This window comes from Taudactylus pleione, unplaced genomic scaffold, assembly GCF_031769625.1.
Source record: "Taudactylus pleione unplaced genomic scaffold, aTauple2 ptg000169l, whole genome shotgun sequence".
NCBI classification, from domain to species: Eukaryota; Metazoa; Chordata; class Amphibia; order Anura; family Myobatrachidae; genus Taudactylus; species Taudactylus pleione.
Window position 1 is genome coordinate 3,298,444 of NW_028284571.1, and position 15,260 is coordinate 3,313,703.

The 15,260-nt window shown below is 42.1% G+C and overlaps 1 protein-coding gene across 2 annotated transcripts in view; it reads right to left on the minus strand.

Moving 5' to 3' along the window:
* Positions 1–15,260, minus strand: part of SCFD2 (sec1 family domain containing 2) — a 610,440-nt gene that overhangs the window by 545,318 nt on the left and 49,862 nt on the right. For both annotated transcript variants that reach the window (XM_088475261.1, XM_088475260.1), the window contains one exon: positions 13,574–13,701. In XM_088475261.1, coding sequence (XP_088331387.1) covers positions 13,574–13,701 — 128 coding nt within the window. The remainder of the gene's footprint in view (positions 1–13,573; positions 13,702–15,260) is intronic.

Below are 15,260 nucleotides of genomic sequence, written 5' to 3' on the forward strand. Positions count from 1 at the left end.
GAAATCAGGAAAGTAAATTGGCACTTTTCGACAATAACATATTACTTTTCATTTCTGAACATTTAACCTCCAAACCTGCTATTTTTAATACAATAAATATGTTTAGCTTCTCTGCTGGATATTGTACAGTATAAGTACTAATACATCTGAACTTCTCCCTTTAACTGCCCCACATTTGTCATCCCAGCATTCTCATCTGGCCTCCGTGTTTACCGTCACACCGTGAGAGCTCAAATACTTAGTTTATGTCACGTCTCCCTCAGCTTTATTGTAATTTCCCTACACTTATAGACAAAATGAGAACCCAACTGATGATCTGGTGGGATCATCGCTCCTCGGCAGAGTTGCTGTAATTTAGGAGGTGAGTGGATGAAGGGGTTTATGTAACAGTTTTCTGGAAAAAAAATTTTTTTTTAAATGGATGAAAGTGTTATGACCTAGGGATCATAGTAACAAATGTCCAACTCTTAAGTTTAAGTCAGCTTTTAGTGGCTAATTTATTTTTAACTCTATGGGGCAGATGTATCTGGAAAGTGAAAGTGGAGAGTTATAAATGACCAGCCAATCAGCTCCTAACGGTCATGTTACAGGCTGTGTTTGAAAAATTGTAGGAGCTGATTGGTTGGTCGTTTATCAATTTCCAGAGCTTAATACATCTGCCCCCAATCTCTCAGTTTTTTCTAAACATAACACCTTCATGAACTCACAACTTCAATTAAAAATATTGTTTTTCCTAAGCTTACATACCTCTTGCAAACGCTTCCCATTACACCGACGAAGGCGAATGCCCTCCGCTGTACACCGACGTATTCTAAGTTTATATGGAATTAGCAGAAACCCACAACGAACAGTCACCATACCCACTTCCCGAAAAATTTAGTATTTTGGCATTAACTAGGTCTGCACTTTTTAGATACATCTCTGAATGGCTCTTTTACAATGATCACTTTACTAATGCAGTTCTGGAAAAACTTCTATCCTACCCCCAGCCTCATTACTTCCAACCCCTAAATTACAGATTCCCCCATCCTGCCACACTACTGTTCTCTTTTGGGATACATACAAGGCTTGGTTGAATATAAATAACCCTCTAGGTAGCAGCCCTTCTTCATCCTCCTATATCCCAGCATTTCCCCATTTTGTATATAACCCGATTGCAAAACATTGTCGTATAAAGGAATGACTACAAAAGACGTACTTAACCCAGGCGGTCAAGTCCCTATTTTTTCCCAACTCCAAGATAAGTTGCATCTACCCTGCTTACACTTTTTATGTTCCTACAAACACGCCATCATGTGCAGTCACTGGACATCTCTCTTTCTGCTGTTCAGACCCTGTTCATCTTACATGATATCCTCGCTTTTTTTTTTTTTTTTAATAATCATTTTTATTATGTTAGTAAAAACATAAATATATGAAGAGTGTACAATGAAAATTGCAAAGTCTGTACCATACATATAAATAGAAAAAATCAAAAGTAAAAATATTACTCAAAAATACATCTAAATTTGAACAGTGAAAAAATTATTTTCATTCTGAGATTTTCTATTTATAAAAAAATCTCATCAATGTAAGACTAGTGCTGGCCATACACGCTACAATTATCGGGACGATCCGCCCGAAATCGGCGGATCGCCGCAATAATTGTAGCATGTGGGGGGGCGACCGAGGGTTAAATATTGCTCGGTCGGGCATGCTGGATTGTCCAGCATGCCAGTCCGATGCGATATTTAGCGGGTAAACTGTCGGCCGCATCGGGCAGTGTATGCCCAGCGCAGCCGACAGACAGACAGACATTTCCTGTGTTCCTTTCTACGGAAAGAACAGGGAAATGTCTCCGCCCCCAGGGACGGAGCGCGGATGTCGGGCTATACACTGTGAGATTTCTCTCACAGTGTATGCCGGCGACTTCTGCGGCTGGCAGCCGGCCAGATAAAATGTCTGTCGGTCTGACAGACATTATATCTGGTAGTGTATGCTCAGCATAACAAATTGAACAGAGAACAGATTTCCTATCCACCCCCACCCCGTCTTCAGTGTAACATCAAACTTCATTCTAAAGTTCGAAGTAAATACCATGTCGTAGTTTCACTAGTTTAGAAATGTGAGTTTGAGTCCCAAAATCAAGCCAGTCAATGAATACTTCCCCATTTTCAATATCTGGCAGTGAACTTCTCCTATCTAGACATCATAATTGCAACAAGGTAGATTTCACTGCCGAGAGAAAAGGGAGGAGTCGAAGTTATTCAATTTCGTTAAATATTTTTATATTTTCGTCACTGTTACCGTCAAAAAGGGGACAAAGCTCATTCCCTCTACCATGAAAATCCCAATTAATAAAATTGGCACATAACATTGCTAAAGGGTCCGTATTTAGGTGTAGCTTACAAACCTCATTGATAAAGCGCATAACCTTCCCCCAGAACTTCTTTATCTTTCCACACTCCCACATATGAAAGAAAGACGAATGAGAATGTCGATATTTTAAGCATGCCCGTGATTCACCAGGAACCATATGACGTCTCTGTGCTGGTGATATATAAGTGCGGTGCACTGCTTTTATATGGACCTTTTGCAACAAGGATCTTAACAGTTTTTTTCCATACTAGTCAACAAAATTGGGGGAAGATGTGATTTGGGGGATGTCTTTTCTCCATATCTCAATAGTGGAGGTACATGCTTTTTCTGGAGTTACTGGGAGTAAATCTAAATAAAGAAACCTAGTGTTATAGGATAAGGTAGTGCTTCTCGTAAATAATGACTGCAGCGGATCGACAATATTAGAAGAAACCATTGTAGGTAGTAAAGACTGTGCATAATGTCTAGCTTGTAGAAATACATAGAAATCTTTAGCTGGGAGAGAGTATTGATTATTAAGCATTTGAAAAGTAAGAATAGTGCCTCCTGGGTCATATATATCCTTGATTGCCGCTATCCTCTTCTCTCGCCACCGAGAAAATCCCACATTATCTAAACCCGGTTGAAATGCTGGGTCAGAGCCGTAACTAGACTTTTTGGTGCCCTGTGCCAGAGTGAGCATTGCCCCTGTTTGTTAAATGCACCTGAAAAAGGGCCATGGCTTCATGGGGAAGGGCCATGGAAGAGATAGGGGAGGCCAAGACATGCTGGGGATAAAAGAAGAAGCAGCTAAAAGTAAGAATGATAATAAACAGGAAAATTGACAGGCCCAAACAGCGCCCCCTGCCCTGTGCCATGGCACTGGACGCACTACCCTAGTTACGGCCCTGTGCTGGGTTACCCCAAAACGGGATATACTTAGAAACCGTATATCTGCAACATAATTTCCTGTTAGTAGTCTTCCAAATAACATAAGTATCAAAAAACAATATAATGGACAACACATTTTGGGGTAGCTTATTACAGGAAACTTATAATAATGCAGCTGGGGAGTAGGGAAACAAAAGGTCTTCCTCAAGCTGTTTATATATATACCATTCTGTTCCCACACACCAGTCCAATACGTATCAAAAGAAGACCGATTGTACAAAAGCTAATATATTGGGAATTCCCAAAACCCTGTCTCCTTTACTTAAAAAAAGCTTATTTCTTGCAATGCGTGGTTTCTTACCCTTCCAAAGAAAGGCAAAAAATTCCCTATTCAGCCTACAGAGATCTATTAGTAATACTAATGGGAAGCACTTGGATTAAATATGACAATTTTGGGAAACTAATAGATTTAAGAACAGATGTTCTTCCAAGTAACAAAAGAGCATCTTTGACATGGTATTAAGAACAGGAGTATAATTGGCACGGTAAATATCAGATAGATGAGCAGGGACATAGACACCAAAATATTTAATACGTTTTGAAATTTTGAAAGCCTGTAGCAATTGGGAATCTATCAAAGTGGCCTGGGGACCCAAAACATGCAACACTTCCGACTTTTGGATATTAATGCTATAACCTACAAAAGTTCCAAAATTGAAAAGTGCATCCATAATAGTAGGAATTTAAGTGGGAAGGTCTGAAATAAATAATAGCATGTCATCTCCGAAGAGACATACATTCAATACCGTTGAGCCAATAGAGATGACCCGAAACAAAAAATTAGCTCTAAGGGAGATCGCAAGTGGTTCAAGGGCCAGGGCAAACAGGAGAGGGGACAGCGGACAACCCTGTCTTGTGCCTTTTTGAACCTGGAAGGGGACATACATAAATCCATTACATGAAATTGAGGAAGAGGGTTCTTATTAGACTCCCTGGGAAAGCCAAAACTGGGTAGAGATTCATTTAAGTGGTCCCAGGTGACCAGGTCAAAGGCTTTTTCGGCATCCATAGAAATCTCAACCTGATCACCCGAGCCTCCCATCCCTTCTACTGTATATGTTGTAATGCTGCGAAAACTTTTCTAACATTAATTACAGAATGTCTTCCATAATGAATCCTGTTTGATCAGGGGAAAAAACTGTGGGTAAAATATATTTAATTCTAATCGGCCAATATCTTTGTGAAAATCTTATAGACCACGTTAAAATGTAATATTGGACGATAGGAACCTGGGTCCTCTGGATCTCTGCCTGGTTTCGGGAAAACTTTAATTACAGCAGAGTTAAAAGTAAAGAGGTAATTGGTGGCCCTTCAAGATTTCATTAAAAAAAATTTTTTAAGTATCCCCTACATGTTTAACCAAAATCTTATAAAACTCTCCTGACATCCTGTCCGGGCCTGGTGCTTTGAGGGGCTTGAGGTGTTTTATAACGGCTAATACTTCTTCAGAAATAATTGGAGCAAGGGCGGTTTCCATATGTGAACTCGACACAGTGGGGACAGATAAATCTTTCCAAAAAGCTTCCTTTTTTACATTATCTATAGGACCCTGAGCATACAAAGCAGCATAAAAATTACGGAATATTTTGTGCCCTTTATGTACCCTACCCCCCTGTATAAGTTTTTAGAGAGGCTACTTGAGAAGTTGGTCTTGAACCTCGCAATAGATTGGATAATAGGCGACCCGTTTTGTTGCCAAGATGATAGAATTGGAAGGCCGAATTTTCCGTAAACATAACTGACTGTTGATCTAAAATAGCGTCGTAGTGTGTTTTAGCTTGAAGATGAGCGCTTTATTTTTGGAATCTGGCAGAGATTTAAATTGAGCATAACAGGACGTAAGGTCAGACTGTGCTTTAAGGAACAGATCAGAACGATTATTATTATTATCATCGCTTATTTATATGGCGCCGCAAGTGTTCCGCAATGCCTTACAAAGTACATAACCAAAAAAGTGACTTACAGTACAATACAAAGCATGACAAGGACATAGATAATATACATTGGTGACCATAACACCCAAATAAGCAACAGAGCATAAGCAACCAAGTGTTAGGTGCCCTAGTGGGGAGTAAGAAGTAGATGAAAATAAAGTAAGGAGAAGCACAAGAGGGTGGAGGGCCCTGCTCGCAATAGCTTACATTCTAACGGGGAGGGGCAGACAGGCTGGCGTGATACAGATGGGGAAGACAGGGAAGAGGGAGCATGTCGCAGAAAGTTAGGATGAGCTGGAAGGCATTGATGAAGTAGTGGGTCTTGAGAGCCCGTTTGAAGGATTGTAGAGAGGTGGAGAGTCTGATGGGGAGAGGAAGAGAGTTCCAAAGGTGGGGAGCAGCATGGGCAAAATCTTGGAGGCAGGAGTGGGAAGAAGTAATCAGTTGGCATGAGAGGCGGCATGCATTTGTTGAACGAAGAGGGCGGACAGGAGAGTGAAGGGGGATGAGGTCAGAGATGTAAATAGGAGAGGAGTGTGTGAGGGCTTTGTAAGCGAGTGTGAGAACCTTGAATTGGGTTCTCAAGGGGAAAGGGAGCCAGTGAACACAGATGTAGAGCGTTTGGAGAGAAAGAGGAGTCAAGCAGCAGCATTGAGGACAGACTGGAGAGAAGAGAGATGGGAGTTGGGGAGGCCAGATAGGAGGAGGTTACAGTAGTCCAATCTGGAGATTACCAGTGAGAGTATTAGGGTCTTAATAGCATCCTGGGTGAGAAAGGGTCTGATCCTGGAAACATTTTTGAGATGGAAACAACAGGACTGTGAGAGGTTCTGGATATGTGGTTTGAAGGAGAGGGAGGAGTCCAGGATAACTCCCAGACAGCACACTTTGGGGCTAGAGGAGATAGTTGTGCCATCAATTGATAAAAAATAGTGGGAATTGAGGTTATGTGGGAGGGTGGGCAGATGATCATCTCAGTCTTATACATATTAAATTTAAGAAATCGCTGGGACATCCAGGAAGATATAGCAGAGAGACAGTTGGAGATACGAGTGAGGAGAGAGGTCAGGGGAGGAAAGATAGATCTGAGTATCTAAGCAAAGAGATAATGGAGGTCAAAAGAGCTGATGAGTTCACATACAGTATAGAGGGAGAATAGGAGTGGTCCAAGAACAGAAACTTGGGGAACACCTACTGTAAGAGGATGTGGGGGGAAGAGAAGTCATAAGAAGAGACAGCCAAGGATCGGTCAGAGAGGTAGGAGGACAGCCAGAAGAGGGCAGTGTCACATAGTCCAAGGAGGACAGCCAGAAGAGGGCAGTGTCACATAGACCAAGGGAGTGAAGGATTTGCAGCAGGAGAGGGTGGTTCACAGTGTCGAAAGCAGCAGAGAGTCCAAGGAGAATGAGTAGAGAGTAGTGGCCTTTGGATTTGGCAGCAAGGAGGTCGTTGCTGACTTTTGTGAGGGCAGTTTCAGTGGAGTGGAGAGAACATTAGCCAGACTGAAAAGGGTCAAGGAGGGAGTGGGAGGAAAGAAAGGTGGTAGGGTGGTTGTAAACAATACGCTCAAGGAGTTTGGATGCAAAAGGGAGGAAAGAGATGGTCGGTAGTTGGAGAGATTGTTAGGTAGGTTTTTTTTTTTAAGAATGTGGGAGACAAGGGCATGTTTGAACGCAGTAAGGAACAGTGCCAGATGAGAGGGAGAGATTGAGGAGGTGGGCAAGATGGGAACAGACACAAGGAGAGAGGCAGCGGAGGATACGTGAAGGGATAGGGTCAAGGGGGGAAGACTGGATAAGGGTCATGACTTCCTCTCCATATACAGGGGAGAAAGATGTCAGTGTAGGTAAAATGGAAGGGGAAGGATGATCCGGGAAAGGAGGAGGTGTAGTGCTGGGGGACTGGTGGGATATGATGACCTGATGTATGGAGTTATTTATAGCTGTAAAGTAACGATCTCTCAAACTTACTAACAAACAAAATAATCTCCCCTCTCATCACTGTTTTAGCCGATTGCCAAAATAAAAAGGGGTTCAATTTTATTGGGGTGGGCAATAAGTGGCCCTCCAGCTGTTGAACTATAAATCACAGCATGCAATGCAAAATTTTTAGCATGGCTAAATAGCAAACCAGTGGCATGTGTAGTTTTACAACATCTGGGGGGCCACTTATTGTCCACCCCTAGGTTAGAAGCATGCTCTTGGTTATTCATATTGAACCCCACCCACTTCAAGCATATTTCTAAGTTTTAAAGACTAAACTAGATATGAGGGAAAACGCCATTGTCCATCATCTCCCACATCCACTGATGTTGCCAGGGAACACCAAATTAAAGCCTGGGCGGATAAAACACTTGGAGCAATTCCTGCATCTAAAACCCTTGAAAATAGACCAGAAGAGGGAAGTAAATAATCTATACGTGATAAAGTGCCATGTGCGGACAAGAGGCAGGTGTAATCTTTATCAACTGGGTACAATGCCCTCCAACAATCAATAAGTTGCAACTGATCACATATAAATTGAATTCCCATCTGAGGCCTAGGGGCCAGAAATCTAAGAAGGAGAATTTGTCCATAGAAGGCAGCGCCACCATGTTTAGGTCTCCACCCATAAATAATTGGGAATCAGCATATGGGTATAATTTAGCCAATAACCTTTGAACAAACACCATAGAGTAATTAACTGGTACATAGACATTACAAAAGGTATATTTTTCCCTAAATACAGCTACCTCTGCGATGACAAAGTAAATGGGGGAAATCAGTGGATTTAGAGATTTTTTAACTAAGATCACTACTCTTTTAGCTTTGGATCCCCATGTATCCCAGGAGTCCTAACTTAGTATGTCAATATCAGTGAGATGGGTTCCCTGCCTACCTGTGATTTTTTTCAAATATAGGAGTATTTTATTTACATTTAATGGGGGAGTTAATCCCTTCAACATTAAAAGAGCACACCTTTAAATTAAACATGATAATAAATAACTATTAGACAATATACGGAAATTGCACCAAGACCTAGGACCCTTCCCCCACCCCCTCCCCTATCCCAACAAAAAACGCACTTCTTAATAAAAGAATGCATTCAACCCAGATAAAAATAATTCTAGCAGTTACAAAACAAATATTAGAAGGATAAGATCCTTCACAGCTTTAAAGCGCAAACAAAATTAACTTGACAAGAAAAAACAATCAATAGAATATGAGTTGCCCAGGGGGGACATCAACTACAGGGCGAGCAGCCCTGGAATAATAACATGTATAAATTACCTTGTACAGGAATTAAGGTAATAGAATCATCAAAAAAACATATAAAACAAAGGTGAGTCCCAAAAATACTATGAAGACATTGAATCTTGTATAAATTAAGTGACATTTAAACTGACATAAGAAATTATCCCAATTTCAGTATCAAGTAGCCATACCTAATCAAATATCTATTAGCATAGAAAATTAAAATAGCAAACATGTAGTTCAGCTCCTAACTCTGAGACACACAATAATAAGTATTGGAGAACAGGATCCAAGAATAATCCGAAGATAAAATAATAAACAGTGATAATAGTGGATAGATAAGTAAGCAGAGAGGAGAAAATGTGGCAAACTGAGGCTGTCCGGGCCTAAGAGAGAAATAATTGTTTGCAATCAAGAAAATGTCCTTTTTAAGCAAAAAAGAATAACGTCATAAAAATCGGTATACATATTGAAGGCATTAAAAATACATACCATAAAAGGCCCCAAAAGGGAAAGAACTTGCATAAACATGACTTGTGTAGCAATAAAATCTTCAGGTAGCCTCAGCACTTCCCTGAAGATATCGAGCAGCATCCACAGCAGTGGAGAAGGCTTTGAAAGAGTCAATTTAGCCGAGTAATGAAGGGCGAATTTTCGTCCATCTTTAATTAATTAATTAATTGACTACACCACAGGTTCTCAAACTTGGTCCTCAGGACCCCAAACAGTGCATATTTTCCAGGTTTCCTCACAGAATCGCAAGTGAAATAATTAGCTCCACCTGTGGATCTTTTAAAATGTGTCAGTTAGTAATGATTACACCTGTGCTCCTGCTGGGTGACCTGGAAAACGTGCACTGTGTGGGGTCCTGAGGACCGAGTTTGAGAACCACTGGACTACACACCATGAAAAACTCCTTCTGTGCCTAGTGACTTCAGCTGAATAATCTTGGAAAAGATGTAGCAGATTACCTTCCCACTGCAGATTTTTCTGTTTACTAGAGGCAACCCACAAGAGCTCCTTATGTAAGTAATTAAGGCACCTGAATATGGTAACATAACATCAGATTTCACTGGACCCAGGCATTGTGCCCGTTCAGTTACTAGGTCACTGTAATCTTCACCAGCCTTCAGTAGGGTAGGGAGCGTCTGGTGCAGAAATTGATAGGGTGCTGGCCCTTTAATGGACTCCGACAAGCCTACCAGTCGCAAATTATTTCTGCGTGATCTGTTCTCAAGATCATCAATCTTACTGCACATATTATGGTGTGATTTTAGAAGTGCTTTCTGCTCCTTAAGTAAAGAGACATCATGAAACATCTCCCCCAAACTATTCTAAGCTTGGCTAACCCTGTGTGTAAGCTGAGAGAGATGATCTTTCAGCTCTTTTAAATTAGAGGTAAACGTGGCTGTTTGTTCTTGGAAAATAGGGGTTATTGTGTCCTTGATGGCTCTTACCATATTCTGATAAGCCATGAAAGCACGGTTAGGTGACTAGGCTCCTTCTGGACTGAGTGCTGTTACATTGTCCTGCAGGGAGCCGCACTCAGATGCTGGAGAAGATTCTCTCTGCTGCACGGACCTCCGGTTCTGATTTTTTTCAGCGGCATGGAAGAGAAGTACCTCTCCATGCAACACCCACCGAGTCTCTAGATCCTCACCAGGCTGATCCTGTCTCTTAGACCGCTCAGCGGTAGTGTAGGGCTACAGTCCACAGCAGGTTCCCCCGGGAGCAGGCTCCAATCTCCTTGGTTTTAATCCCTCATAAATTTAGAATCCATTACATTTAGCGGAGCCTCATCAAGACAAATTAAACGTCATGGTCTACTCTATCTTAAGTGTGGCACCTTGAACTACCAGACATACCATATTTTTAGTCTATTTTATCATACACAGCCACCATATTACCAGCTCTCAAATCGGCTCGTTGACCAAAGACTCATTTACGAGTGTTGAACAGGATCTAGGTTTCCCTGCCCATAGGAAGCATTTTGTAGACTCTCTCTGGGGATGGTCTCAAATGTCACCGCCCCAATGCCTCTTTATCACATAACTTATGGCAATGCTGAAAAATAAATGGGCCTTGGGATAAGCTTCTTGACCACAATCGCATTACTTTGGGATTTAGATTGCCACAAATAGGCTTAAGCTCTCCTCTCCTTTCTGTTGATGTCTCACCATGGGATATAAGTCCCTCATTTGATTCCTATGTACTCCTTCTAGCTGTTATGGTTACAGTGGCTAAGCAGATTATTCTAACACTTTAGAATTCTCAAGCCTCTTCCACCTTGTGTGAGTGGAAAAGCTGTATAGTGGACAGACGAATGGCCACCTTTAACATTGAAAAGGGGTTCATACTTTTTATAAAAAATGGGGCAGATATACGGAGACTTTGCCAAACCAAACACAGACATATATTAGGAAGGTATTTGAAAATACTGAAAGGTCTCTGCTACGTCAGATTTCTCAGTATGTACCCTGCTCACTTCTCTAGACAGTTTTGGTGTGCTTATTTAGTGTTCAATCTAGGTCCGGCGCTGGGTAGGGCACCGGAGCTAGAGAAAGGGTACTCCGGCACGCGCCCCCTTTTCATCACTCTTGGGGGCATGCCCGTCACTTACGGACATGCCGGGCTGCCCCAAGCTCTCCCTTCTCTGTGAATAGATGTCGGATGCATGCACCTGGCAAGTAATCACCGGCGGTGATCGCTACACTGCAGTTTTCCCCACCCGTAGGACACTGAGGCCCGTGGGTGGGGACGGCACCCGCAGGCAGGTTTAGCAGGGCGCTTCCAAAAGGCACCCCACTCAGCACCCCACTAAAAGCCTAGCGGAAAAGCAGTTATTCTCTCTGTATTAATTCCTTACACTACATGAATTGCTGCCTCTTTTGTGTTCCCAGGTTTGGGAGTCTGCCTTGGGACTGTTATGTAACTTTTTTGAATTGTATAGTTTCGCCTTGCAAGCTCATTTATCTCTTTGGAGGCAGTTTATGAATATTGGTGGGATGTCAAAACCTTGAGCTGCTATTCTGCTTTAGTACAGTGACTGACAGGAAAGATATAGCGTGTTTTGTATACAGACACCGTTGTACATGCAACTACCATATTCACAGACACCTCTCCAAGATGCCTGATGAGAAAGATGTGAGATTTGCAATATATACAACTTGTACTAGACAGGACAACTAAAAAGGTGGCATTAAGCATTGGTGCTGAGAGCATAAAGATACACGTTACTTATTTCTGGTATACTGGAGCACAATATGTATAAAGTAAACATTAATAAAGTAAAAACAATGAACTGTAAGGAAATAGGCACATATAAAGTCTGGATATCAACTCTTATTATTATGGTAGTAAATCTGTGAGGCACAACAGTGCTCCGCAGCTCCAGATACACAGTGCTCCGCAGCTCCAGATACACAGTGCTCCGCAGCTCCAGATAAACAGTGCTCCGCTGCTTCGGACAGAGGGGTAAAGAAGACAATCAAAAAACAAGGACATACCAGCTAGACAAAATAAATGCAGACAAGAACAAAAGAGCAGAGGCATGCCCATGAGAGAGCTTACATTGTAATAGGAAGAGGTCACACCTGAAACAAGAGGAGAGAGTATGGCTCAGAGTGGAGACTGGGACAGTGTGGGTGTGCATTAGTGTGGCTAGTACAGGTGGGAGAAGGGTAGGCTCTAATAAAGAGGTGATTTATTTTTTTAGAGATTTAAGATTTGAAAGCTGTGGCAGAGTTTATTGGATGTGCTAGAGAATTCCATTACTGTGTCAGGGCACGTCACAAGTCTTGTAGACAGTAAAGAGAGTTGGTTACCAAAGACAAGGTGGGGCACAAAACAGAGGTAGATTTAAGAGGGCAGGAGGGAGAATATAATTTATTTATTTATTAACAGTTACTTATATAGAGCAGCATATTCCGTTGCGCTTTACAATTGGAATGAGATGAGATGAGATTTATAAAGTGGTGGTATTGTTGAGGATTTCATAGGTACAGATGTGTCCACATACATCTTACTTCCTTATGCGTTAAACAGCCCTTCTAGTCGCGCAATGCCGTGGCGTGACTCAGTAGCACAAAGCGATGTGAATAGGATGCACAAGCAGCTTCTGCTGATAAAATGACATGCGCATGCCTATATTTGCGAAATGCTACGTTACAGTGTCAGCGGCTGTGACATTTACAACATATTACCAAATGCAGTGGTTAGAATGTTTCAGCTTTATTCTGTCATTTTAATGTGAAACAGAACTGCCCTGCCCCCTGGCCTATTATCCGTGATGTAGTTAATAACCCAGCAGATGAGATGCCGGCAGTCAATATACCGACGCCGGCATCCTGCTGCCCAGCAAAATGCTCATGCCGCTATCTGCACGAATCAGGAAACCAGCGTCGGAATCCTGAGGGGAGGCTTAAGGTACTTACATTGCTTCGTCAGAATCTCCTCCTGTCGGACAGCCGCCGGTATTTCAATCCCATTCCCTATTTTATCCATACGGGTCAATCCAATTAGGTGCGAAGGGGGCACAGAAACCCCGGCAACAGTATGGCAATTCACCCCTCTTCACAGCCCAATCTAATGTTTGACATCTAGTGGAGCTTAAAACATAAAAACATATAAAAAGGCGGCTGCGTATTATGCTTAAACCCACGGCTGTTTTTTTAAACTGAGACGGCAACTTGCAGCTCCCTGAATCTGTAGAAATCCATCTCTCTAGACGCAGCAACGGACGTACTATTGACACTTGAACCAGCCCCATGGCAGAGGCAGCCCCAGCCCCATGGCAGAGGCAGTCTCTCCTGTCTGAACATGGATGGACACCTGTATGAACGCCATTGCATTTTTTTGGATGCAGCCGTTGTCAGCGACACACCTGCAACTATCTAACCGTCCCCCTGTTACCTTCTAGGTATGCCCACTAAAATCCATAATTCCTGAGGTCAAATTCATTCTTTGTCTCTGTACACGGTACTTATAACATCAGTGAACTACCTGAACATTAGTGTGGCGTGTGGTTAGCGTGTGACTCAGAGTCAGGCCCAAATACTATATAGATTAGCTGATGAGCACATTAATTATTCCATGTACATTGTAAGACTCAATGCTCACCCATGCTCATCTTAATTGGCAGTTTCTCTCTGCTGGCTGCATCCACCATATATCTTCTCACTTCCATCACAGCCTCCTTGTGCTTCATGTTAAGCAAAGACTCCCACAAAGATTTGGCAGCAGGGTCACTACAAAAAACAAGATGGCTGTGCTGGTTAAATTAAATACATTTAAGAAATAATACAAAACAACTATTGTGTACAATGAACACGTTCTGCCACTAATTTCCTACTAGCACGCAATGATCACTGTACATATACTGAATTTATTTTCAAATATTCATCTGGACCACAGATGGAGAACTAACCACGAAATTTAATTAAAATCTTAGAAATAAATAGGTTAGTAATTATAAAGCCTCACAAACAAAAATTTACATATATATTATTTTGGCAAGTAAAACATAATGGGTCAATACAAATATCGTAAAGATGACACTTCATGAAAACTCATCTATTAGCATTCAAAGAATTACCACAATTAATTGCAAACATCACATTTCTATGGCAATGCTGTCCAGCTGGGGTGCTGTATAACACCCTAAAACGCACATGCCTAGTGTATGTGGAAGCAACACTGCATCTTATGTGCTGTTATAAACATACGATTGGTAGCAATCTGACACATTATACTGAATTATTACTACAGTTATTTTATTATCAATTTTTTTCACATCATTTCACTGTCAAAGTACTCTAAAGCATAGAACAATTAAACAATTGAAGAAAGAAAATAAATCATAATATTAAATCTAAATATTTGACTTCTCAAAGCAGCCGTTGATTATTTGTTGGGGAAGTTCTTCAAATGTGCTGTACTTGTAGGTTGCTTTGCTCTTACTCTTCTGTCCAGTTCATCGCAAACAAGCTCAATGGGTTTTAGGTCCCAGCGGTCAGAATACAGACAGTGACATACCGACAGTCAGAAACCCGATGCATGCAGGTAAGTGCCCACCTTTCCCACAGCATAACCCCCCCTCCCGCAGCCTAACCCCCCTAAACCTCCTCCTAGTGCTTTACCCTAACCCTCCCAGCAAACCATAATACTCACCATTCGGGATGTCAGCGGTCGGGATTCCGACTGCTGTCAGGATCCCGGAGCCGGGTTTCTGACTGTCGGCACCCGGGATGCTGACTACATCCTGCTGTGGCCAATCAATGATTTGAAGCCTAAAGCCTAATTCTTTTCCTTGAAAATAGTTCTGACGTAGTAGCCTGGAGGGGATGTAGTTATTATCCTGGCGGGATCCAGAGCGCCGGCATCCCGTACCCAACCTGCCTGGAGGTATGTTTTGGGTTAATATCTTGCTGTAGGATGAACTCTTAACTAACTAGATGTATAACTGAAGACAGTGTTGTAACATGCTGTGATAGCTCTAGCAAAATAGCCCCAAAACCATCACCCTTCCTCCTCCAAGTTTGACAGTTGGGGAAAAATTTACTAAGCGGTGCGTTCTAAACCCCGGCGGTTTGGTGGCGGTTTTGCTATCCGCAGATTTACTGGCTAAAAGGCCAAAATCGCTGCAAAACCGCCATCAAAACACATTTTAGAACAGAATAGAACAGGGCTAGGGCTAAAATTACTAGGCATCAATTTTGGGAATCGGTATGAATGACCGCCGGACGAGAGCCCGGCGGTCGAAATTCCGATGCCGGCAAGCTGAACAACGGAGATCCCGACGGAGGTA